The sequence below is a fragment of the Varroa destructor genome, unplaced genomic scaffold (assembly GCF_002443255.2).
Source record: "Varroa destructor unplaced genomic scaffold, Vdes_3.0 BEIS01000003.1, whole genome shotgun sequence".
Classification (NCBI taxonomy): domain Eukaryota; kingdom Metazoa; phylum Arthropoda; class Arachnida; order Mesostigmata; family Varroidae; genus Varroa; species Varroa destructor.
The window spans coordinates 32690141-32714536 of NW_019211456.1; the positions used below are offsets into that span (position 1 = coordinate 32690141).

The following is a 24396-nucleotide window of genomic DNA, read 5'->3' on the forward strand; positions in this document are numbered from 1 at the left end:
ATAGTAAACGTGAAACCAAAGTTATTACGTACTTACATTATGTTTCTCTTTACATGTTCAAGTTGTAACTGATAGTACATAAGAAGTATAATTGGGTGTGCAGTTGAATGTACGTAATAGCTTATCTAGATAATTATCCTTATGCGATGAGGGTGGAACAAAGTGTTTCCGCTCATCTGGATCGTGTATATATTTCAATCTAGTAGTTATGATGTCGTTGAAATAAACAAAACTTTTGATTCGAAATATGTATCTTGATTACTGCAAGTGAAAGTAGCAGTGAAAACGCTTCTCTCCTCACATCAAAAAAAGCGTTGTTGCTTAAAGGCGTAACTGTCCATATGCTCCACTCATCCAAAACACCTTCTTTTGTGCACGTTTCATCAGTTTCAACGTTTAGATCAATTCACCAGAATTCGAATAACTTTTGAATTTTATTCAGCCATTTGTCACTAAGCAAAATCTTTTACCATTTCCCACACTCTTGTTCATGGAATTCCCGCTGCAAAGATGGGTATAATACACGAAACAAGGAAATTTCTGGATTTTCAGTGACACTTGACTGTGGATGTACAATAAATTTTCTTTCATAACGAAAAGGTACAAGAAGTATTTAGAATAATCTGCTGATCCAGTACGTCAGATACGGTTCCATAAGAAAAACATTTTGTGGCTAATAACCAAAAAACTAACCGTGCATATTTTCCAATTTCAAAAACATGGTTGAAAGTTCTGAAGGCGGGCTATTCAGTCTGATTCCACAATTTGTCGAATTACTCAGACTATAATATTTCTTTCTTTCTTTCTTTAGGTTGTAGTTTACGTAAGTCTGTAGTTAAACAGCGACGAAAAAACCTTGACCCGAGCCAAACCTCGATCTTTGTTACGGGATATTCGCGGTGTACTTTGGTAGAATCGAACCCATCCTACCAAAATCACACGCAAATATTCTACTACTGAACCAACGACGCCTGTGATTACGACACTGTTCATATTTATTTCGTGCGCTTGACGATGCCGTTTCACGTGAAATTTCTAAATGTAACTCGTAGCGGAGAGAATCCTTGAGTCGGTATAGATGTTCAGTTATTGTGGGAAGCTAATTTTGTGCAAAGATCACGGGTTTGCCTCACGTGAAGATCGAACTCACGACTTTCAGATTATGAGAGTGACGCGCTGCCTACTGCGCTGCCGAGGCCTGGTGTACCTAATAGGAGGCGAGATGGTGAGAAGGCGAGAATTTTATGTAGGTGATTTCATTTTAATAGCTGGATGACATCTAATAGTGCCAGTACATTTCGTCTAAAGCTAGGCCATGATCTCTTGGAAACAACATGTTCACATGCTTAAGTCTTATTTTAGTATACGCCTCGTAGGTTTTTATGGAGCGTTGTAGTGTTGTGTATGAACACAGTTCCCAAAAAATAAATCAATCTTATCGAACTGTTACTTTTGTTCTTCATTTCACACAAATAGCATCCTGGTCAATGATGAGATATGTAAAATGTTTTGTTTAGCACATCTTGAACAAGTATGTTTCCTAATAAAATCACTTTAAGCCAAAATTCCGTAAACGGGTCTAAAAAGTATCACGAATGACAACTGGAGGGTCTTCATTTCGCGCCTGATAATGTAGCAAAAGATCTACATATCATTACAGTAAAGAATGTGCAACACAACAAACAATTTCTGTGTTCCTATAATACCCATGTGGCATAGCGTTGATGTTTTTACAAGACACAGTACCTAGAACAATGGCTATTCTGTCATCCAAATCCTTTTATTTACCAGTATCAGAATACAATAGAAAACGATTATATGTTGCTATTTCTCTCTATTTTATGTTCCAAATAAAAATTTTTCATTGCTCTGGTTTTATATATATTTTCTGCCACTTAAAATATGCGCTCTTTTAACGTATATACCGCACAAACATACTTTCAGTTATTATCTTCTATTACATTTGCTTATAGAAAAATGTAGACTTGGAATCGATAGAGCAGCACTTCACGGAGTAATGACAATATTATCGTTCTGTGGTATGTTCGCTATACGATAACGTTCGCTATTACCAAAATTCAATTACCCCTGAAACAGTTCAATTCGAAACAAGCTAAAGCGATATCTATGTCGCAACGTTTCTGCTGAAGTTACTGATTAGGATGAAAGTTCGGTTCAAGTTTCATTATATATTCCGCATCTTTGTTATATTAATATTGAATATAGTACCCGTCCTGCTCTTGGCAAAGATTCAACAAACACACGACAGACTGATTTGATTAATTTCTGCAAAACGATTCGTACGTGAAAACGGGCTCATATATAGTTAGAAGTGTTTTTTCTTCCGAAGTCGACGCTTATTTTGTTTACGCTTCAGATGTCACAAAAACTCCGGACCTCATCATTGGTCGCCGCTTAGTCTTGATCCCACATACCCACACCTATAACCCCCATAGTCCACATATAATAGACGAAAGAGGGGATGTTTGTTGACTACCGAAAAAACGCGGAAAAGGAGCGACCTACTCGAATAATCACTACCCGATCCCGAGAGAACATCTACCGTTACCGACGATCGTCATGGAACGCCATCTGCAAATACCTCTAGAGTGCATCTCGCTTCATAGATATCAGCTAGCGATAAACGGCGTCTAAAAAGCGTTTAATCGGTAAATCGACTTGAATTTTTGAAGTCGACCCGAGAGGCGGCATTCCAGCAGCTCGTTGAGGCGCACTGGAGTCGACGCTTTGGCGGACGATCCAGCCACCCTTCCAGTGAACCATACATGCTGAAACCCCTGTTGAACGAAGTGGACAAATTTTCGCGTACTCGCTAGATCAACCGAACTGAGCGGTGCGGTGCGGAGGAAAGACATGATATAAAAAGTACCCCTAAGCCAATTGTCTGGTGGACGAAGGGGGTAAACATACACCGATGAGGGGGCATTGTAAAAAGATGGGTGCCATCACAAGGTGCAATAGAAGGCTACATCGAGGGGCTAGGAGAGGTTCTGGGGAAGAAACACGCCTGGAGTCAGTAAACAGATTCACTCTAGCGGGTGTCGGATTCTATCATGGTAATCGCTCGAAGAGACACCGATGCTCATGGAATGCCTGGCGAAACTATTCAGCTTTGAGAGGTCCGAGAGAAAGTGCGTTTCGGCGTACGCCTCATGGACGTCACATGCAGCGGCAGATCGCTAAATGACTGCATAAAGGTCAGTGGTCACCTGATGTTCTGGTTAGCTATTTTGCAAACGACATCTGACCTTGTGCTGTGCAATTTCGACGGAATTAGCTAGAGCTGCTAAGGGTAATTCGACAGAAATCTACCTGGAAGGTAAACAAGTATTGATCTTTGTTTCTGTTTTGGTACGATAAGAATATGTGTGTAATTGCGTAAGAAAGACGCAAATGTTGTAGAACTAATTGTTCAATGAATAAACATCGAGAGAGCGAAGAAATTAATTAAATTTTAGATAAAATAAAGTGAGTCGCGCTAGTTATAAAATCGCATAGTGAAAATTATGTAATTAAAACAAATAACTTCGAGATTAATTTCTGTTCTCAACAATTTGTGTTTGCTCAATCAGGCCATGATCATTTTTACGTAATATATGATGTATTTACGCACAACAAAGTCATGGATAACGAATTGTTAACAGAAAAAACGATTAGGGATGAAATTACTTCCAACAGATGGTCCAAAACAGAAGGTGCGGTAGAAATCGTTTTTTGGTTATTGTATATGACAACCAAAATCTAGCGGCCATGTCTTTAAATATATGGAAGTTATCATGAAAACAATTCCGTCCCTCAAAAGTTCACACCTTTTATGACATGTACATCAAATGGATAAGATTAACTGAAACACAAAATTGGGACTTAATGAACGAAACAGTCCAGTAATATAATCCGAACGGCATACAACCTGAGCACGAGCGCGTACCAAAAGATCGCGTTAGTTATTCAGGAAACAGACCACGATAGCTAGATTGGTGATATTCTTTAAATCAACGTATCTCGTCGGATATGAAATGGATTAATCCTATGATGAAGTGTAGGTCGTAGGTACGTTATAGAGTAATGGCTGGATGCTATCTGTGCCACGATACATTTCGCCGTGATGCTGGTGGCTAGAAGCAAAATGGCGTCGATTCCATGATCCTGTCTCTTCCATCGTTAATAACTTCTGAAAACAGCCAAACTTACATTTCTTACATATTTTATATTAAGAACGAAATTCGAAGTATTTTTCCGGACCCTTCTCAGCCAACGGAACACAAACGCAATATCTTTAATCAGATAGAGATGCGACGATGTTTAGCACTCCACGCCAAGTTCAAATTCATTTCTTGACTGTTTCATACGGTTTTTTCTTTTCTATCTTAAAGTTCTAAGAAGTGTTAATCGAATCCATTTTTTGCATCGTACAAATATATAGAACACAATTTATGTGAAAATGTTACCCTTTATTCATTCTTACTAGTATATTAAATAACAAAATTGTTGCATTAATTTTGTACTGACACCGTAGCATCTGTTTTTTTGCAGTGTTCTTCGTCCTTATTCGTCCATTACGTCGACAATATTGTTTTTACTATTAGTAACGTACTTTGGTTAAGCGTTGACAAATTTACCTGTAAATCGTGTATGTATTCAATGGCCAATTTTAACGTCTTAATTTTTGAGCAACGTTTGCTGTTCTCGCCGGCAGCTGGAATTCGGTTTCGTAGTCGATCTAGCGCCACGTTTAAGCGTTCCATACGTTTTCGTTCCTAAAACAAACCAAATGGACGTAAGCGTGCTTTACCTTTGTCTGCACGTGTCATGTCTCGCCAATGTAAAATCGTGACTGCTTCTAGTAACTGGGCCTTTGAAATCATTCGTGGAAGGTGAAAAAATCTCGTTTCCAATTTTAGCTTATGTGGCTCTTCGCGATCTCCAACAAGCATACGATTCGAACATTTAAAACACGTTTGAAAATCAAAATCATAATACTAACAAGTATATGAGTTTTACGTATATTTTTTTTCTTTCATTCCATCCCTCAATGAAGATCTCCAAGTGAGTGGACATCATTATTCACATTAGTTTTAGTTGAAATTTACTATTTTTTTTTTTTAAAAGCTTTGAAGCTGTGCCACTTCGAGTAGGTCAGTTTATTAAATAGAAACTACCTCTTTTAGATAATAAAGTTCCGTGTGTTATCTGTCATGAAACTTTCAGTTTGATTTGCATTTCATCTAACATCATGAGCATACATACAGTCGTATGGCTATCTTCTGCTCGAGTTGACATTGGGATCACTAACACACTGTCCGATAAACTCTAACGTCCGTCTGCCAATGAATGGAAATTCTTATCACTGAAAAACAGACAAACTGAAAAAGGACGCGCACTAACTAAATAACCACATCTCATCGTACGGCCATTGTGTTTGCGATGCGCCCCCACAAAGCAGGTTCACTGTCCTACTGTGCCCCAAAATGGGAGCGCTGTCCTGCTTTGTGTATAGGTAACACTGGTGTTTGCTTCCGGCTGACAGCATGAAGTGTCGACAGTCCATGCGCAGAGGTTATGCAGCATGCGGACGTGCATGTCAGGCCACGAACAGGTCAGCAAACGTACCCAGACAAACAGCCAGCACTAAGAGCAGCAACTGTGCTGCGCATGGATATCATCTTCAGGTAAAAATTGCGCCCCGGGGGGTTCTGCTCGTCGAGTTTACATTGGGCCTCAGCTCTTCCAAAGCTCTTGTACTCGACGTCTCGCCATGACAACCTTTTCGTTACCCGAAGCTGTCTGCCTGGATAGTGCCTGTGGCAGTGGCAGCGGTTGAAGGCCTGCGGGAATAATGTCAGTGGGAACAGTACAGTGGCGATACCTTGCAGGCAAGCCAATGTAGGAGAAGGCCAAAGACAGCATGAAGGCTAGCCACGAAGAAGACCCATTCTCGACAAGAGAAGAGAAGAGCTTCCGTACCATGAGGGGACAGGCTAGCAAAGGCGGTAGAAGCAGCTTGCTGGAGAGGTTTTAAGTGTTATTCTTGTGGTCGTTTTCAGTGTGCGTCTCAGCCACCCGTATCTTAGCTTGAGAGCTATAGGGGCTTGTGCCGCATGGAAGATAAGGCCAGCAGAGGGTTCAATGCGCAGCACAGCGGACAGCTGAATGGCAAAGAGGGGAACAGCTACAGACCTGCACATTCGCTAAAACGAAGTAGGAAAGCCCTCACAGAAAACACGACAATCGTTCCGTCGGAGGGGTCACCAGGGGTGCACTCTCACTGTAGAAATAGAGAGAAACAAGGTTTTTCAGCAGTGGTCTCAATATCGCGCACTGACTGGGGTCGGTAGCGGCGGTATCCACTTCCGCAAACGAACTCGCCCTTTCGTTTTCTCCTTCGTTCAACGGCTCGGTTGCCTAGGGGCCGACGGAACGAGAATCCGCTCTAACACGTTTCAACCACGGGCGACAAGAACCGCAAGAGTTCCATACACTCGTCGGATGTTGAAGCAACTGAGAAAAGACCTGGTTCTATTGAAACGTTTTTGATAAAACAGTATGACAAAGTTTCTTATAAGAAAGGTCAGCCTATTTCAAGATGACATGTAAAACAAAAAATAATATAGTTGTCGAGTACTTATAATTTACAGAAGACGTCAACCTCGACGATGCCACGATAATTAGAGACTCAAGCCTTTAACAAAGACACTAAACACATTATTATATAGTTTTTGTACTTCCTGTGAGAGCCATATGTTACACTAAAATGCTTATTTCTTTACGAATAGACTTGAAGTAAATACTTGTGACAGCTGACCGTTCTTTGTCAGGCAAGCCCGACATATAATTTTAGTGTTTCTTAAACCCGAGAAGTCCTTGCGTAAAACTATTGTAAACGTCATGTTAATACCTCTACGCGTATACATGATACATGGAAAAGTGATAAGTTTTTTTGGTATTAAAATGGACGACTATTAAATCAGATTTCGCGCACCTTTCAGTGAACACCTTTGATGTTGTATAGCCGTGTTTTAATACTGGATATATTTTTTACAGGTTTATCTAATTTTCTTTGATTAATCTATGTAATCTAGTAACAATGCACTAATCACGTGGGTCTTTACCTAAAGGTTAACATGTCTAATTGCGTCTGTAGTGTGCAGTCGTTTGGTGACATAACTGAATGGGATACACAAGGTTCAATAATTTCCCGACGAAAATGTAACTCAAGGGTCCGTGGCGCAATGGATAACGCGTCTGACTACGGATCAGAAGATTCCAGGTTCGAATCCTGGCGGACTCGATTTTCCTTTATGTACACTCGCATACGGACAGCACACAGTCGAGTTCAATTGGAGTAATTTATTTAATAATGAATTTAAAAGCACCTTGATTAGGTCTTGATTCATATAGTTGTATTAAAATGGATGTGCTTCAGCATAATGAACAACACTCTTGCTAACAGACTCCTGGTGTACGTATGTTAAATTTATTCGAATTCAAAAGAACCTGGTCCATATATAGAGCAAAAGTTGTAAAGACTAAAAAACAAACAATCAGTTGAAATGTTTGGTAAATTAAAAAATTTACGTTACACTGACGTATAAATTTAAATTGCGAAAATCCTCATCGAGATTTTTAATTTTTACACAACTGGATAAATCGAGGGTTGAATTTGCGCGTCAGTGTTCAATATCGCATTTGCTAGACACTAGACCGTCAAATCTGTTCATATAAACAGACTCATTTATTTTATGAATATTGATTAGATAATCCTTTAGTTATGGCGTACATGATGCAGCGTTTGCTAGGTCCGCAAATCGTTCCGCAATATAGCGTTGCTCGAAGGTACTTCAAAGCCATTTTTTTCTTTGAAGATTGTAATAAGCATCGCTTGTATATAAACGCACAAAGCAGCATGATCTCTTTTCCAATAGAGATAAGCATCTCGAAAACTGTAATTATTTCAGTAATGAACTAAAGATAACTTTCCATCAATTTTAGTGATTAATATTTACTGAGTCAATCTCCGGCTTATGTTTGAATTCGATTGTAGTATTTTATTTGTTCTTTGGATTTAATTACGTAGACAAACTAGACCACGTAGTTACTAGTTATGTTTTTGTTTTGGTGAACGTAGAATAAGAAGAAAAGTTTTTATGTTTAGTCTCCCTCAGTCACCGTAAAGACTATAATTCGTTTGAAGGAAGGAATCATCAGATCAAACATTTTAGTGTTTATCACGCGAAAGACCATTGTCTGTATCCTAATGAAGCTATTCAGCATAGATCTTTGAAGCCTTCTCCTGTACGTAAGACCGGGAGTTCATTTTAGATATTCGATTTCAATTGACTGAGGTCTATTTCTTGGGTAACTGAAACACACTATGGCCAAAAAGTTTATGCCGCTAAGGCTGGCAATAGCTATTTAACTGGACAACTCCATAAGATTTTGTGTAATTTAAGGGAACTAAGGGATTTATGAAGGCAGTTTCTAAAAATCGAAAATGACCTAATTGACGAGGCTATAACTACACATACTGTCGTGAGCAGTAATTATTGGTTTCGTAATAAAAGCATATTTATATCGATTCGTTACTTCTGCTTGTATTTACCATGATATTGGCGGCGGACCGTTTTTCATCGAGATTCTCGTAGACTTCATGCGCTTTTTGCGGGCTCGTCCGGTGTTTTCGTGCTGAAGTAGTTTTAGACAAACACTTAAGCCCCGTATTGATTTTGCCGACGGAAGGACTTAAGTGGCTGGAGGAGTTTTGCCGGGGGCTCTCACGAAAGGTCCAACTAAAGGTTCGCAACGTTGAATAAATCTTTTTTTTTTTTTTTTTTTTTAATTTCAAAAGAAGTATATGTAACTGGTTTAATAGAATACATTACCACTGCAATACTAGGGAGACGTATTTAACGAAGTAACTTTGAGTAAAAAAATACAAATTAGGCTCCATTATTCTGTCGAAGATCGATATGAAAAGACTGAGCGCTAATCACAGCGTCGCTTTATCTTTATCTCAAGGCAAGCTGACCCGTTCAAGGTTCTGTAGAAACACGTATCCATAATATACAAGCATTAGGTTCTGATTAATTCATAGTTTCAATTCAAATGTAGATGCTGTATAAGAGGGACATGTTGGTACTGCACATACATGCGCCTCCCTACGTACACAAAGAAGTCTACTCACTCGACAAAATGGTCATTATAATCCTGTCCAGTTGATTTAGTGACTCCGTCCATAGATTAAAGTGTTGCGAGTTCTACTTTCACTAGCACCGTCCGACTAACACGAGAAGGGACATGTAGACTAACCCGCTACAACCATCCTCTAACCCATCTATTGAGCACAGCAGAGAGATTTGACTGGGCCAGGGAACGATCTTCGCCCCATCCTCTCTTATCCATTCCTTGACCGCGAACAAGCACGCCGTCACTTTCCTATGTAGAAATTCGAATGAACAGCAGTAGGAACGTTCAAAAATAACATTATCAGCATCGTCTTCTTGTTTAAGTCGATACTCTACTTCGTCGACGTTCATCTAGTGGGCTCGCTACCTAAACTGATCCTCGTATCTGTTTCACTGCAACAGCGTGACCGCGCGCCAGTAAATGCCCCAACATTGAGAACTATTTAAGCACATTGACGGCTGAACATTCTATTTGAATGTATTGTATATGTAACATTTGGCTTGGATGGCTGCTGTTTATATTCTCTTGACAGCAAAGACAAAATGCCAGTACCGGCAGCAGAAGCATCGGCACCATTTCGGTTTGCCACGAAACTTATCTCGACGCTTATGCGGTCATGGCAGAAATATAACGGAAACGATGAATCACCGCAGATTACGACTATTTTATTGTTTAGTGATAAATCACAGCGTTTTCTTGCAATCATTGATTGGATAAAGTAAATAGTTGCATGTGTATCCATTTGATGGAGGGCATCTTTCAAGCATTAGAAAGACAACATGTAGATAGTCTCTTCAGTATGGCCGCATGAGCATAACGGTGGTGTCTAAACTGTAATGTGATTTTATACGGGATAAGTATTCAAAGTTCACATTTTATGAGTACTTGATTCTTCGATTGAGCATGTTTTTGGAAAAGAAAAATAGAGTAATAAAAAACACAAATAGAAAACTTTTTCTGATAGAAGTGAGTCACTTTTCTAACATGTTGTGCCAGTGTAGAAAGAAAATAGGCAAAAAGAAGCTAGCTAGCCTAAATCAGGACCAGAACAAAATCGCATAAAACACGCTGCTTAATAGAAACATATGGATGGCTGACTGGCGCCGAGATTTTTCCCGCTGGTTGAGTTAATGCCCTATTAATTCGACTGTGTGATGTGGTGAGCCTCTATTGATTGCAAGCACAATTCGAGTCGTAGCCATGTGAAATCATGGCTAGCAACACTACACACATGGGAAGGCTGTAAAGTATGTCTCAGCCTCCCAGTAACAAAGCATAGAGGACGCAAAAACAAGGGGTTTTTGGTAGCTTTTCACGTGAGTACACCAACAAATGCGATACAACCATCTTCTGTGACTGTTGAATAGCAAAACGGTGCTCAGTTTATTTACTGTTGACCAAAGAAACCTCGAAGGGCAGAACACATATTCGTCAATGCCTAAATAGGCCTGAAGTAAAAGAAATTAGTGAGTCGCACGGTTCAGTTTCGTTCGTTCCAGTCCTCAATCTCGTGCCATATTATATTGAGTAGAGCCGCGACGGAAACAACAATTTTTATTTTAAATGGGGTGAAATCTTCTATGCATTATATGGCCAGAGCTGTGGGAGGCGAGCGTGGCCGCTATTTCGATTGGTATTTTTTAGGTATGCTCAGTTGATTACTGGATACGACTAACGTTCGATATGTTCTGTCATTGAAGGCGATCATTAATTTTTCAATTGAGTTTAGTAAAGGCCAACAAAAACTAAGGTAAAAAATCAAGTTTCTAAAATATGCACACGTACGTCATTTCCACACAATAAAATCATATTGAAGAAGGGCGGAGTCATATGGGACGGGTGCTGTATGGGCTGCCCCGTTTTTTTTCTCTAGCAAAGAAACGTTAGTGCTTAATTGCAATGGATTTTTTGCCCAAATTTTGAAAAAAGTAGCGGCTATATAGGATAGCCAGGTACCTCTCGCACTTTGTTAAACGATAAAAAAGTGAAATACTCTTTTCCTAACCTTTTCTAGTTAAACTAAGGCATTCAAGTTTCGCACTCATTGTCCTAGAACGTGCTCGTCGTTGTTAGGCGACATGTTACACGTGACTGTTTCTGAAAGAGATTTTGACGATTTTTGCATATATATATCATATTGCATATAGGTGTCGTTTGGACAAGTCGGTATTGTCGAGATGTACATCACATTGTGGGCAATCACGGTCATACGTTAGAATCAACCATAAATAATTACTTATCATGCATAATCAAGATACTTTTCCAACTCGCGACCTTTGCGTACTGAATCAACCTGGATTTGAAGCGTGAAGTATTAACCTAAAAAATGGTTTGTGGCATAGGTCGCTCCACTTCAATCCTCGCAAAAACTCGGCGACGGCAGTTTTACATTGCGAAGTGCCAGCCCCGATGTAAACTACAACATGCCATGTTTCTTTTAATGGGTTTTTGACTATTCGATCTATAAGCCTCGCTGAACCTTTTTAGGTTCTTCTCTTTATTTGAATTCATGATACACCATTGCAACGATATGCCTATGATACGTTGAAATTTGAATCAGTGAGGGATGTACACACCTGTTTACTATGGCAACGCATTAAAATAGATCCACATTGGCCACTACGTTAGCCACCTAGACCATGCCGCCCCTGATGAAATTGGCTTGTATGGCTTGAACGGTGCACAAGTATCCCTTGCTCTTAATAAATATGCAACTCGTCAGTGAGCCAGTAAATGCGTAACTTAAAAGCCCTCTTTAAAATGCGCACGAGAATCTTGTAAGGACCTATCATAGGCAAGCCATAACCTTCGGCCTACCTAGTTAGGTCGCCCACGAATATATCATGTTTTTCGCACTTTACGTTTGCTGGTAGAATATTGGCTGCACAGCCTTTTCCAGCCAGAAAATCACTTTACCTTTAGTTTTGTTAAGTGATTGATTTCTCATACGAAACTCTTATAACCCGTATAGTCCCTTATGTAATCGCAGCCTATGGGTTATATGACTAAATGACACAGGCGTCTTCAATTGATATTCTCTCCAAAATGATTTCGTTTGGCGGCTTAAAGTACATCAGGCAGTCGCACAATAGGAAAGCGTTTGCTGCTGTATACACTACCGGTTTTTGTAATAGCAATAACGTAATAACAATAAATGTAATAACAATAACGAGATGCAAATTTTGGCCCATTTAGCCTTGCTAGTCTTCGTAAAACAAGCTTACGTAATCGGTCAGCTCAGTCGAATATTGCGTACAAGCTACAGATTTAGCTTAAATAAAGCAAAACGGAATTTTGTTAGAAGAACAGAGTTCGCTATTAGACCAGGAGATGTTCAGGCCTCGCACTCAACGGAACATATACGAGAAGCCTGCTAAATAGGACTGTGCCAATGAGATTCAAACGAGTATGTAGATAAATATTAAGTTTATTATGTGTATTATTCGGTGTTACATAGACTGTAGATTACAGAAAGAAGGACCTTGCGAAAATACGATTCTTCAACATTTGTATTTTCAGATTCGAACAGCGGGTACAGGGGGTCGTTTATTCTGCTCCTTTCGATCTCACTCGACTTTAGCTTTTTCCTTTCGTGTTATTTTCTCAAATTCACTCTTACATCATACAATAAATAATATATCTTTTTAAGTACTTCAATAATTGTTGTTGTTGTTGTTGTTGTTAAATTTAACGTCCGATTAAGTTAAGAAATCGCTTAATAACTAGATTTACCTTGGGCGTACGCTGCATAAAAGTAAAATAAACAAAAAAGTGCTTTAAGAGAATATTAGAAATATACACCGAAAATCTTAGGGTAATGGGTTGGTGAATAAATAATAGCTGTTTTAGCCTATTTCTTCCCTTTTCTTATTTTTCGCTTCTGTGTAATTTATAACGATAGCAAGTTTTATTGTAACTGTTTGTCCCAGATTCTGTATATAGTACTGGCCTTCAACAAACAAACATCTAAAAAACGGTACTAGTAAACAAAGGCAGACATTATTTATATACCAACGTAACCTTTACACGCAATAGAGTAATCACTAACCGAAATTCTTTCTTTGCCACTGAAAATTTCCATAGGTTTCGCCATTTCCCAAACGAGAGAGAACAACGCAACTCAAAAATACACCTATATATCTAACGATAAAAAAATTAGAGCCATCAATTGGGCAAAGTTTTACTTGGGATCGAAGCTTTTTATCTCTCAGTTGCCTTTAATATTTCAGGAGGGCTGAAGGACAGTTAAAATTCGTGGAGCTCTAAAAAGGTATGAACCTGAACGGGGGCTTTTAATGGGCAGACTGTTGCTGTCGATTGTCGCCGACCCACTTTTCATAATCGTTAGAGTCGATTTTGAAGAGTCTTTTTTTTTTTTTTTTTTTTTTCTGTTTGTTCATGTATATAGCGTGCACGTTTCTTCTTTAATATATAGCGGCTTAGTAGTGGACGCCTGTGATGATTTACAACAGCTGGCAAAAAGTCGGATGCTTCTCGCCGCTAGAGCGTGCTTTGTGGCATTGTAACGTTTCCAAATTGGGTCAATCAGCGAACTCTTTGCGAGTTCATCTGTATCCCTTGCTAATACATGAAAAAGCCTACGCTATTGGATTCTTATCGGTAGCTTATGGTCTTCATGCTAAAAGCAACTGCATCCGACGATAAAATTTATGCGGACATGTTCATATTAAAATTCATCATTATAATCATTTCATCAAATTATTTTTCCAGTTCAATTGAAGTTCAAACTGTTTGACTACCTGCCACTACGTGTCGACGGAACGTTCTCTAAACATTGTGGAAATGTTAAACAGAGATAGCGTTCTAATGTACTTTGTTTTTCTAAGTGAAATCTGTTTTGGTGCTGGGTATGATGTAGACCAATCTGATGGACTCTACGGGAGTTTTCTAGATGTATTTTACAATTTGCGAAGTCCTGCGTATCGAGGTAGTGACGAAGTGCGATCATCAAATGTCTCGGTGATCCAAAATAACAACCCGGCGAAACGACAGAGTGCGTTGGTTCGAGTTCGCCGTAGCGAAAGGCTTTTGTGTCTGGCTAACGACTTCGCAACAAACTTTTTCAGTAGACTTATCGAAGCTAATGAGAAGAACCTCAGGGATTGGGAGCCCATCGACATTGGCGATGGCGCTAACATCGGCATTTTGGACCTTAGGAGAGGAAAAGCGTACGGTGTCGCCAACATCTTCTTGCAGGTTGGTACCGGCAGAGGATGGCTGCGTATGGCTATTAAATGTGTAGAACGGAGCTTTTATGTATGTAGTTTGTGCAAAATTGTAGCATAACAGTAGATCTAGTTTCGAGTAAATTATCTACTATGATAAAATGGGTCATCCATGAGTCTTTGTAGAGACAGTTATCTATGTGGAGAATCGTTTGTTTGAGTCACACCTGCTGTGTCGTATATGTCATTGGCGAGACTTGATTCAGCTACCCATTGACTTTTCTTAGCCAGAGATTTAGCTTTTTATATAAAAGTAAGTTGTCAAGAATTATCAAAGGGTTATATGCCTGCCTGGACCAGCCAGTATACTCTATACAAATATGTACAATGTATAGTAGTATAGTTATAGATATCTGTGTTCCTGTAACGTGTATTAATCCTAAATTATTTCTCAGAAATGTATCTTAATCATAAAAAAATGAAAAATCCCCGTTTACAGAAGGATGGGATTGGAGTTTGCGCTAGTGGTGTGCAAGTGCAATGGCGTGTAAGCCTGAGTGCTTGTAAAATATCGACGAAGGCGTATATATATATATATATATATATATATATATATATATATATATATATATATATACTCTAACCGTAAATATAGATAGATTTTCTAAGATTGCTGTGAGTTCTGTATGGATATCTGATGATTTGCTGTTAGTCTACCTCCAAAAGAAAACCAAATCAAGAAAAGTTCGGGGCCGCACTAGCTTGTTTGGCTAGCTTAGAATTTTACCTCCTTCATGCAAAAATTTGATTGTTTCCAACCTGTGATATCAACCCGTTAATGTAGATACTAATTTATTAGTCAAGATTGAGTGTTAAAACGTTAGGGATTTATATGCATAATAATACGAATCACGCTTGAATCAATCTTGTAGAATATATATTAATTTCGATATAATGTAGAGCAAATTTTTTTTTTCGGTTTTTACGATTATTACTATTACAGGGACAGATCTGTCCAATATTTCCGCGTACATCCTGTGCTGTAGCTTGTTTATTCCCCGATGATTAAGCGCTTAATCGTATCAGCTCAGCACCAAGAAGGCAGCCTTTTTCCTATTATTCGCACATGGTCACGTGCGAGGTTTCGCTTTTCAATATTCAAAGACGAGGCTCAGAGGGCCGGTGGGCCGACACCCGCTCTTAGCAACCCAGTCTGCAGTATATTGAACGAGCTAACCGCAGTTATCTTGAGTATTTTTTGTCAGTTGAAGGTACTCTACAACACTCTGTTCTCGCTAGACTACCGAAAAGTAACACTCTACAGGTTCGTTGCCGTAACTAGAGAACAGAAGATTGCCGGATCACTGACCAGCTCAAAGGTCTCTTTGACGGAGAATGCCCCCAGACCTTCTTATAAAAACAATATAAACTTTAGAAACCACCAGTTTGAACTGAAACTTGTCTATCGATCGAATGATGCTTACTGCTATGTTTATGCTGCATCGGATCTGTGTATAGATCTGTGTAATTGCCGAATAGATAAACTAGCCGTCGTGCATTTGGGTGGATGAGCCGCATAAGTATACGGCAGGTACGCTTAACTTAGATCAGCTGATTTGCCGCGTTACGCACAAGATCTAAACGCAAGTAGCAATTTATAGCAGATCTTTTAGACCCTGTGCCTAAATCAGCTACAAGGCTATCGTAAGAAATATGTGTATAACATAGGGATGAAACATTTTTCTGTGGTACTAGGGCAAAGTAAATACGAACTGCGCAATCGACAAAGATTATGTCTCCTTGGAGCTACCCGTCGGAATTCGAGATACGCGTATCGTCTACGATTATACGGTGCCACTCGCCCTATACATGATTGGCGGCCAGATTGAAATAGGGTTCAGTGTAAGTATAATATAATACACATACACACGTTTATTAATTAGGTGGTACCCTGAAAAACTCTTAGCAAGTGTGATCAATTTTTATGAAAAGTGCCTAGCTTTACCTCAGAATATCCAATTAGTTAGACCTAGTTAGATAGCGATAGTAACAAAATGCTTTATATAGTTTAGTGAGTGGGGCAATATTGACCAGGCCCTTCGCTGATTAACCTATTCTATGTAATTTGCGTGTAATCAAATGTACCATATATTTAGCTATGAGCATTCAGCAGTCTTCTATAATCCTATTGCAATACAGCTTTTGGGTGTCAACGCGACATTGTACGTTGCCAGAAAGCGGAAGTCGGGCCTCAAACCTTACCTTAAACGTGTTGTCGTGTGGAGCATCCGAGGTTTCAATATGAAGTTGAATGGAGCCGGGCCAGCAACCGCGGCACTTGGAATCGGCTTCAACCTGCTAGCCAAGGTGTATATATAATGTTGTCAAACAGGTCTCACCGACCTAATACGCACAGTAGTCACGATTTGGCGCTTACAACTATGACTTTCTCAAACTTCTAGTAACTTTGAGCGTTTTCATCTAGTTATTATATTTGTTTCTTACGCGCAGACTTGTGCTAGAGGATTATAGAACTGTCGATAGACTATATGACACTAGCAGGACTGACGGTATACTGCGACCGTACCGATGTGTGTGTGTGTTTTGTTCTTGTCAAACAAGGTAAATTTGACCGACCTGAATCATTGTCGTTATTGTACGAGGTGCAGTTATAGCAACAAACTGCCTAGTGGTTTGAACAAAGGTCTGTTGTTTTCCTACTTTTAATTACCTAACCCTTTCTAAATACGTGTGGCAAATATACACGATCGTACCAGTAACTTTATCACGATCGTTATGTGTTCCCACAGGTATTTCCAATAGTCATCGAGCAATTTTTGGCCAGCCTATTCGTCCTGATAAGCGAAAAGTTTTTGGCCACTGCCAACTTGCCTATATGAACATCGAAAAGGCCACAGGAAAAATGAAGCTTCGCTGAAAATAGGACAGCCCTGTCGACTTTTTCTGAATATAAGTAAATTCTTGGTTAGGAAAACGTATACCTGCCACTAATTCCACTAATCTCAATTCATCTCCTCGTTATTGTAATCGAAGACGATACTCCCCTATAAACTCGATAAATCCCTACATAAATAATAGTGCTTCTTCGATACGTGAAGACTCAATAAGGACGGCATTTTTTTTCCTATTACAATCACATATTTAAAGCTAATAAAAGCTTGAGCCTTTGTTTTAATTTGCCAACTAAATGCTTTTAATTCTACCGCGATTCGCGAAAACAACATATTTGGCCCACGACTACAAAATTTTAGAATCATTTTTTACGGCCATCATGGTGTCCTGTCATGCAGGTAGTATTGTAATGATGCGTCTTGAACAACGACTTAAGCCCAGTAAGCACAAGTAGATCCCATGTACATAGGGTAAATGAAACGTTCATCAAACGTACCATGTGAGGGTAAGTGTGCAACATCCCGAAATTAGTGCGGTCGTTGTCGCGTTTGAGCATTCATCATCGTTGTAGGTTTTTTTTTTGTTTACTTAATGTAGAAGTGTCGTATCTGTTTACCTTGGGGCCTCTTCGAACATGTCGTATTTAGCGACAGAGGTAAGTAAAAAACTACGAAAATGCCAATCGTTTTGGCGATTTTCAGAAACACAAACTTCCGTTGCCTAGACAACGGATCAGTGTTAACGTTACAAAGTATTAAGGTTGAGGTTAACGCTAAAAAATATAATTTTCCATAAATTGATCAAGTTTGTGGATGGGAACAATCATTAACTATTTGAACGAGCAACACAAAAATCGAACCCTATCGTTAAAAAAAAATTTGGCAAAATTCGGCTTTATAGTTATTGGCAACGAGGAGCCTATTGTAGGGCTACAAAGTGTAAGGAAAATCACGGTTAGCTCTATATATGCGATGGGAAATGCTTAGTAAGGAGCTCACTTAGCAGAGTAGATCAATTAACTATTGATTTAAAGATTATATTAACTGTCGATTAAGATAATAATAATAATATATAAGAATAGTTTATTTTTACATATGAAGAACGATGCTGCGTAGGATATCGAGGCAAAAATACGTTGAATCCCTTCATCGACTATGAGTCCCAAAAGCACTTTAAAGATACGGATATCACTCAGATCTCGAAGACAGTCACATTTGTTGTTGTCTAAGTTGATGGTCCTATGGCAAGTACCCTCAATTTTAAATGCAACTGTACTAATCTGCAATTTGATGAACGTAATCTGTTCGTTCGTGCTTATCAAAAATTTGCCCCTAACAAGTAGCCCAAACACACTTCGAACGTTGATTTATATCTATGAAGTATATAATGAGAAGAGAACTTAAGCTGAGCATACGTTTATACATAAAATAATGCAATACGCCTTATTTACTATTCATAATCCACTATAAAAGTCTATGGAAACCAAGCAGAATGAAAGTTAACGTTTATCAAGCAACTAGGATTATGTACTCCGAGTTGTTGGTATTGGCTAGGAGAATCTGTTGTACTTGTTGGTCATCTGCAGCCCTAGCTTGAGTGGCTCGTACTGACTACGAGACGCGTGTAACTAGACGTATGCTTAACTCTAAGCAAATCATAGAAGATTGAGAGCTCCGAATGAGCGGTTCAGAATCGTCGGTGATGCTCTTGATTTTTGAAGCGCTGCTAGTGATAGCTATCATATGGGTTCTCCAACGCATGATTCTGTTTGGACAACTTGTTTACTCGATGCTGTCTGTGCCCCGTATTCCTGAACGCTTTCCATTCTCACTGCCTCTCGACCTCATTCTCGATATGAGGAGGATGAGCCGTTCGGTGAAGAATAAGCCGAATGGCCGAGTTCCCCTCACCAAATTGAAGGCTTACCCACGAAGTAAGTACATTTGTCAAGTATATTTCTGCACAGCTGCTTGATTATGCTTTCTGTTTGTTTTTGAAGAGACATGATTAACGGCTTAAATGGTTGGTAATCGTGCTGAATTTTATATGGACGTACATTTGGCGCTTAATGAATGTACTTAACTTGGAGGTGTACCTAACAACTCCAATCACTATTATGGTTGTAAGTGCATCCTGTATATGCTCTAAATTGCCTTCTATTGGTTCAAGTTTGATTTTTTATCCTTTTTTTTGCAAACTATTGTTTAAGACTCAACGTTAATTGTCTAATGAGACTAGCAAATGAAATAATGTATCATTACGCTTTTTTGGACGGGGTAACATAACGCACGTGAATATATGTAATTCTGCCGGAGCATAAAAGAATATATGAATTCTGCGCGATCTAGCCACACCTTCTCATCTCACAGAATGTTCCCTGCACCGATTTTCGTTTTAAGTGTTCTTCAAGCTATTGGATACGATTTTGCCAAAATATTACGATCAACCAGTCATCGGATTCTTTTATGGCCCTGTGGCCTTTATCAGCGCAGTTACCCCTGAGGCAGCCGAGGCCATTCTCTCTAGTCCGAAGTACCTTAACAAAACGTTCCTCTACCATTTCATGGAACCCTGGTTAGGCAGAGGTCTTCTCACCAAGTAAGTATTTCAAGCAATTCAAATTCGAAACAAGAAAAGGTATGTTATGTAATGGCACTGATAGCCTTTCTTTCAGAGATTTTTGTCTCATGCATTTATCCTTTTCAATAGCTTGTATACTCGCTACATAAAAAAATCAGGACAACAGGAATTGAAGATATCCTTTGTGCTGTCTTATGATAAATTGATTTACTTAGTCCAGATGCGAGTAAATGGCGACAACATCGTAAATTACTCACACCGGCTTTACATTTTCGTGTTCTCGACGGATACGAAGCAGTCACGAATCGATGTTTACTTCGTTTGATCGATAAACTGATGAACGAAAATAATAATCCGTTCGATATTATGCCACTAATTAGGATGGTGACGTTTTCCATTCTCTTTACTAAGCACACCCGCCAGGAAACGAACAAAAGACACCACCGTAGAGTTATTTAGCTTACACGAATGCTCACGAAAAAAACTGTTTGTGTATTTCGGGTATAAAATATATTTCTAGGCTATCCGTATCATTAGTAAACATATTTTGCGAAATGGTTACATATAATATAAAAAATGAAAAAAATATTTGACATTTTGATATGAACAAAAACGCCTCCACAATGAGTTCCTACGGATACCTAATAACTCTGGAACTTTTCCTTTGGCAGAAAACAGAGAGCGATATCCCTTACGTGTATTCAACGTACACTTAATAACCTCATGCGCGTATGGTATCTTATAAAAGTTTCCATGTTCTCTTATTTGCACATTACAGAGAGCGCGTTAGGAATACAGCTACGTGAGGATGATCCAGAACATATTGGCTTTTTCAGCAACTGTGATCAGTACGTGAATCATAATCCTATCTAGCAACAGAGGAGTACTCGTTATCCTGTAGAAAATCTGGCTAAAACCCAGGCTAGTCTTTGTGGTCCAACGCAATTGGGTACCTGGCTGTACATTTGAATGAGTGTGCAGGTATACCTATGAATAAAGTACAAAAGAATCTTTTCGTTTTTCTACAGGCTAGCAACTATTATCCTTGCACGTAGGATGACCGTCCATTATTGGGCGGATATGCTATTCACGTGGGCAGCACAATGTAAACAAATGTAGAAGGTGTCAAACCGTATTTCCAGCTATGTGTACAAGGCAAGCCTGGCAAATTTTATCATTTTGAGGTTAAACATGTAAAAGTACACTTACTAAAATTATTTCCTACAAGCTTTAGACTTCTCATTACCGTCCAGCTTCGACTGCCGATTCTAAAAGCATAGGGTTACCCTTTTTTTGTCATTGTTCCATTTATTTGGACAGGTGATTGACCCTCAAATGGCGGAAATGCCTCTAATGTCTAATGAACAGTACGGAGTCGATAAGAGCTTTATGCATATCCTACTGAGCACGCTTCGACGCGGACTTATCGTTAGAGAAGAAGTTTGAGATCACGTTGCCACTTTCATCGTTGGGGTAATTTCAAGATTTATTATGTAGTACATAAATCTACTTATTCTGGATTAAGAAATACAATGAAAACTAACCCAATGGACTATACGCTATCAGCTGCAATAAACATGCAAGCTAGGAATATTTTGCCAAGGTGGAGTATAACTTTGTTACGGAATTTGATCCGTTTACGTAACTTTTATGTCACACTTAAAACTTCCATTCATACCAGATCCTCATGAAGAATACCATGGGCTAGTGAAAGAGAATCAATTGGCTCAATCAATCTGGGGTCGCTCCCAAGGTTCCGCACATTTACTAACGAACTACGTCCCATCTGTAACTGTATGGTTAGCGTCAAATCTGATTCCCTTTATTATCTGTTTAAGAGGTGCTTTTTCCTCTCAATATCTCTGCGGCAGTTGTTGAGCCAATTTTCTACCCACCCGTGGTGCTGCAAATGAGCACAAGTTGTTGAGTATCCGTGTTTGGGACCGCTAGGGAGATTCTGTTTCGCAGGTACCTTTTGTTCTCGTCTTTCCTTTGAAGGTTCTTGTGTTCTGTTATGACTTATTATGCGACTCTCCTGCCCGGGCGATCGAACCACTTCGTGATGGCCGGGATGAGGTCCTTGACGAGTAAATTTTTAATATTCTCATTGAAGTAGCCGCCTATTTTCGGTGACACCTTCTATGATGATGCGTCTTTCTGTCTGTTTTATTTCTATCAAACCGCCGTCTCGGTATCAAAAGCACTTTCTGTCGTTGATTTTTAGGTCCCAGAATGGCATTTCAGTTAATCTTAACATTACAGAGATGCTGACCGTATGCTTGTATTAGATCCTCTGAGTCCTGTAAAGTAAGCTCCTTCATGTTCGATACCTTCATCGGCTACAGCTGGACTTCCAATTGGACGATCGATTCTGCGACCGACATCAACAGCTCGCGGCGGCCTATACCTCTTGATCCATAGAAATTTGGAGAGATCTTTGCTAACAGATTCGCTACTCTGCTTGCCTTAGCCGTAGCACTTTTTATATGTAAACTAACATTAGGCGATGTGTTCAGATTCACTTCTAAATATCTTTTTTTCTAATCATAATCTTCGGTCGTATAAAAACGTTTCTAGCAGCTAAAAGTACCACTAATTAAATCTCGACTCTTTAGAAAAAAGGTATATGCCAGTTCAGCTTTCTGAACCATGTATTGTATTGCTGAGTTCACTGATCAGCAGATTGCGCTCCTCTGCGGATTTCCGAAATCATCCCCTATTATTGTTCCAAAATTTTTGACTAATTAAACAAATGGGTAGGGACCCCAGTAGTCCCTACCCATTTGTTTTCCTATCGTTACGTAGCCTGTCCTTCGTAAAAATTTATCCTGCTACATTTGCAGCTACTTCCGGAAACCCTGTTAAAAGAACTTTTAACTGTTTCAAGGGAAATGCCTTCCGAGTAAAGGCTTTTCACTTTTTAGTTCGGCTGCCAGCTTGTGTTACCTCATTGCCTCATTGCTCATTGCGTATGGTTACGTAAGTGTTTAGCAATAAACAATTCTATAATATAATTTTTCAAGAAAGATGAGAAAGGAGAAAAGGGTTATAAACTGTCTGTATCCTTAATAAGATCGCTCATCCAGCGAACTGTATTTTTTTCTATTGTGTTCTTAGGGTTTTGACACGACCGGAACGTCACTAGCGTACACCTTGCATCTATTGGGGAACAACCCGAAAATATTCAAGCGCCCGCAGCTTGAAGTGGATACGGTGTTACAGAACGAAAAATAACGCTTCAAAGAAGCAGCTTAAAATGATGCCGTACCTCGATGCAGTTTACAAGGTCTGCCAATAACCGGACAATATCACGTAGTAACCTGGCTTGGTGAGAATGTGTGCAACGTTTCCATAGAGCACGCGAGGGAGCCTTTAATCAAATCTTTGTTTGTAACCTTCTGTAGAGTCACTGGCCTATATATTCTATAAAGTATCTCAATTAAATTCTTTAGATTACCAAAGTTCAAACGACACTTTCGTAATACCTGTGATCACTTTTTGGTATTGTAGGGGTCGCTGCGACTATACCTGGTAGTCCCATTGATAGCACGCAACCTCGCACGTCCCATTCGGGTAGGACCGGTTGATGTTCCCGCTGGACCCACAGTCTTGTGCATATCTACCACTTGCACCGTAACCCGTACGTTTGGGACAGACCCAATGAGTTTGACCCGGAACGGTTTCTTAAGCCCGCTGCGAAAAGGCATCCGTACGCCTTTATACCATTCTCCGCAGGACCACGCAACTGCATTGGTACCTACGAACATTATTAGCTCCAGTCCATATTAGATGCTGACTTTTGTATTTTTAAAATGTTACCATATTACGAACGATACTCTTTTTGGCAATAAATTTAGCCGTTAGATTCAATAATATTTCAAATTTGCTAGGATAGTTAATACGATTAATTTAATGCTATATTCCCTATAATAATAATAATAATTATATCAATCTGTTAGTCGAAAGCCAAATCAGTTGCAAAGATTGTCACCAACCACACAAATTTGATTGATTTTGCACAACTTTTTTACAAATGATCAACTCTGTCAAATTTCAGGTCAGAAGTATGCTTTACAAGAGGATAAAATCACTCCAGCGCATATCGTTAGAAATTTCAATGTAAAATCGCATCAGAGGACTGAGGATCTTCGTCTCTCCTTAGAACTGATTCTCAGGCCCCTCGATAGACTTTTCGTTCAATTTGACCAGCGTACCCAAGGGGCACCTACGTAGAGCTCACATTTTAGTGGCATTATTTGGTGCCAGAGTTAGGCAATAAACAACTAACCATGTGTAAATTCACCAGCTAAGTATATTGTATCGACTCATTAAAGAAGATGACTGTTAGAGATAATCTAATAAATTTTGTATAACACTATTGTAGGGCTCTTTAGACCCAGCGAGCGATGAAATGTTTGGATGCCCAACATTTTAAAAATGCCTTAGATGCGGTATCTATATCTAGGAGCTTTATTATAAATGGAATCATTACTATACCGTTCTTATAATCATA

At 39.2% G+C, this 24396-nt stretch overlaps 3 protein-coding genes and 1 non-coding gene across 9 annotated transcripts; 3 read left to right on the forward strand and 1 right to left on the reverse strand.

Annotated features, from left to right (window-relative positions):
• Window positions 1-1239: 1239 nt before the first annotated feature.
• Window positions 1240-17926, reverse strand: LOC111246707 (transcription factor Atoh7-b-like). 5 transcript variants are annotated; one of them, XM_022796751.2, is made up of 5 exons: window positions 17800-17926; window positions 9203-9453; window positions 8621-8807; window positions 4641-4778; window positions 1240-4192 (listed from the first exon to the last, which is right to left on the reverse strand). In XM_022796751.2, exons 2-5 carry the CDS (start codon window positions 9253-9255, stop codon window positions 4049-4051), a joined length of 522 nt encoding a protein of 173 aa, XP_022652486.1. In that variant the 5' UTR covers window positions 9256-9453; window positions 17800-17926; the 3' UTR covers window positions 1240-4048. The 5 variants fall into 5 exon arrangements, with proteins under 5 accessions (XP_022652486.1, XP_086841634.1, XP_086841633.1 ...); XM_086985508.1 differs by having other exon boundaries at window positions 4049-4192; window positions 8621-8703; XM_086985507.1 differs by having other exon boundaries at window positions 4049-4189.
• TRNAR-ACG (transfer RNA arginine (anticodon ACG)) lies at window positions 7237-7309 on the forward strand. Its single transcript has one exon. It is a non-coding gene; the product is annotated as a tRNA-Arg (tRNA).
• On the forward strand, window positions 13948-17766 carry LOC147756838 (uncharacterized). 2 transcript variants are annotated; one of them, XM_086985504.1, is made up of 4 exons: window positions 13948-14421; window positions 16146-16292; window positions 16590-16757; window positions 17201-17766. In XM_086985504.1, exons 1-4 carry the CDS (start codon window positions 14008-14010, stop codon window positions 17288-17290), a joined length of 819 nt encoding a protein of 272 aa, XP_086841630.1. In that variant the 5' UTR covers window positions 13948-14007; the 3' UTR covers window positions 17291-17766. The 2 variants fall into 2 exon arrangements, with proteins under 2 accessions (XP_086841630.1, XP_086841629.1); XM_086985503.1 differs by lacking the exon at window positions 17201-17766 and adding an exon at window positions 17013-17143.
• Window positions 17905-24396, forward strand: LOC111246708 (cytochrome P450 4V2-like). Its single transcript, XM_086982912.1, is given in 9 exon segments — window positions 17905-17958; window positions 18889-19236; window positions 19703-19897; window positions 20662-20735; window positions 21204-21356; window positions 23001-23114; window positions 23394-23496; window positions 23499-23636; window positions 23941-24396. Coding segments are annotated over 8 exon segments (1209 nt in total). The 5' UTR covers window positions 17905-17958; window positions 18889-18980; the 3' UTR covers window positions 24117-24396.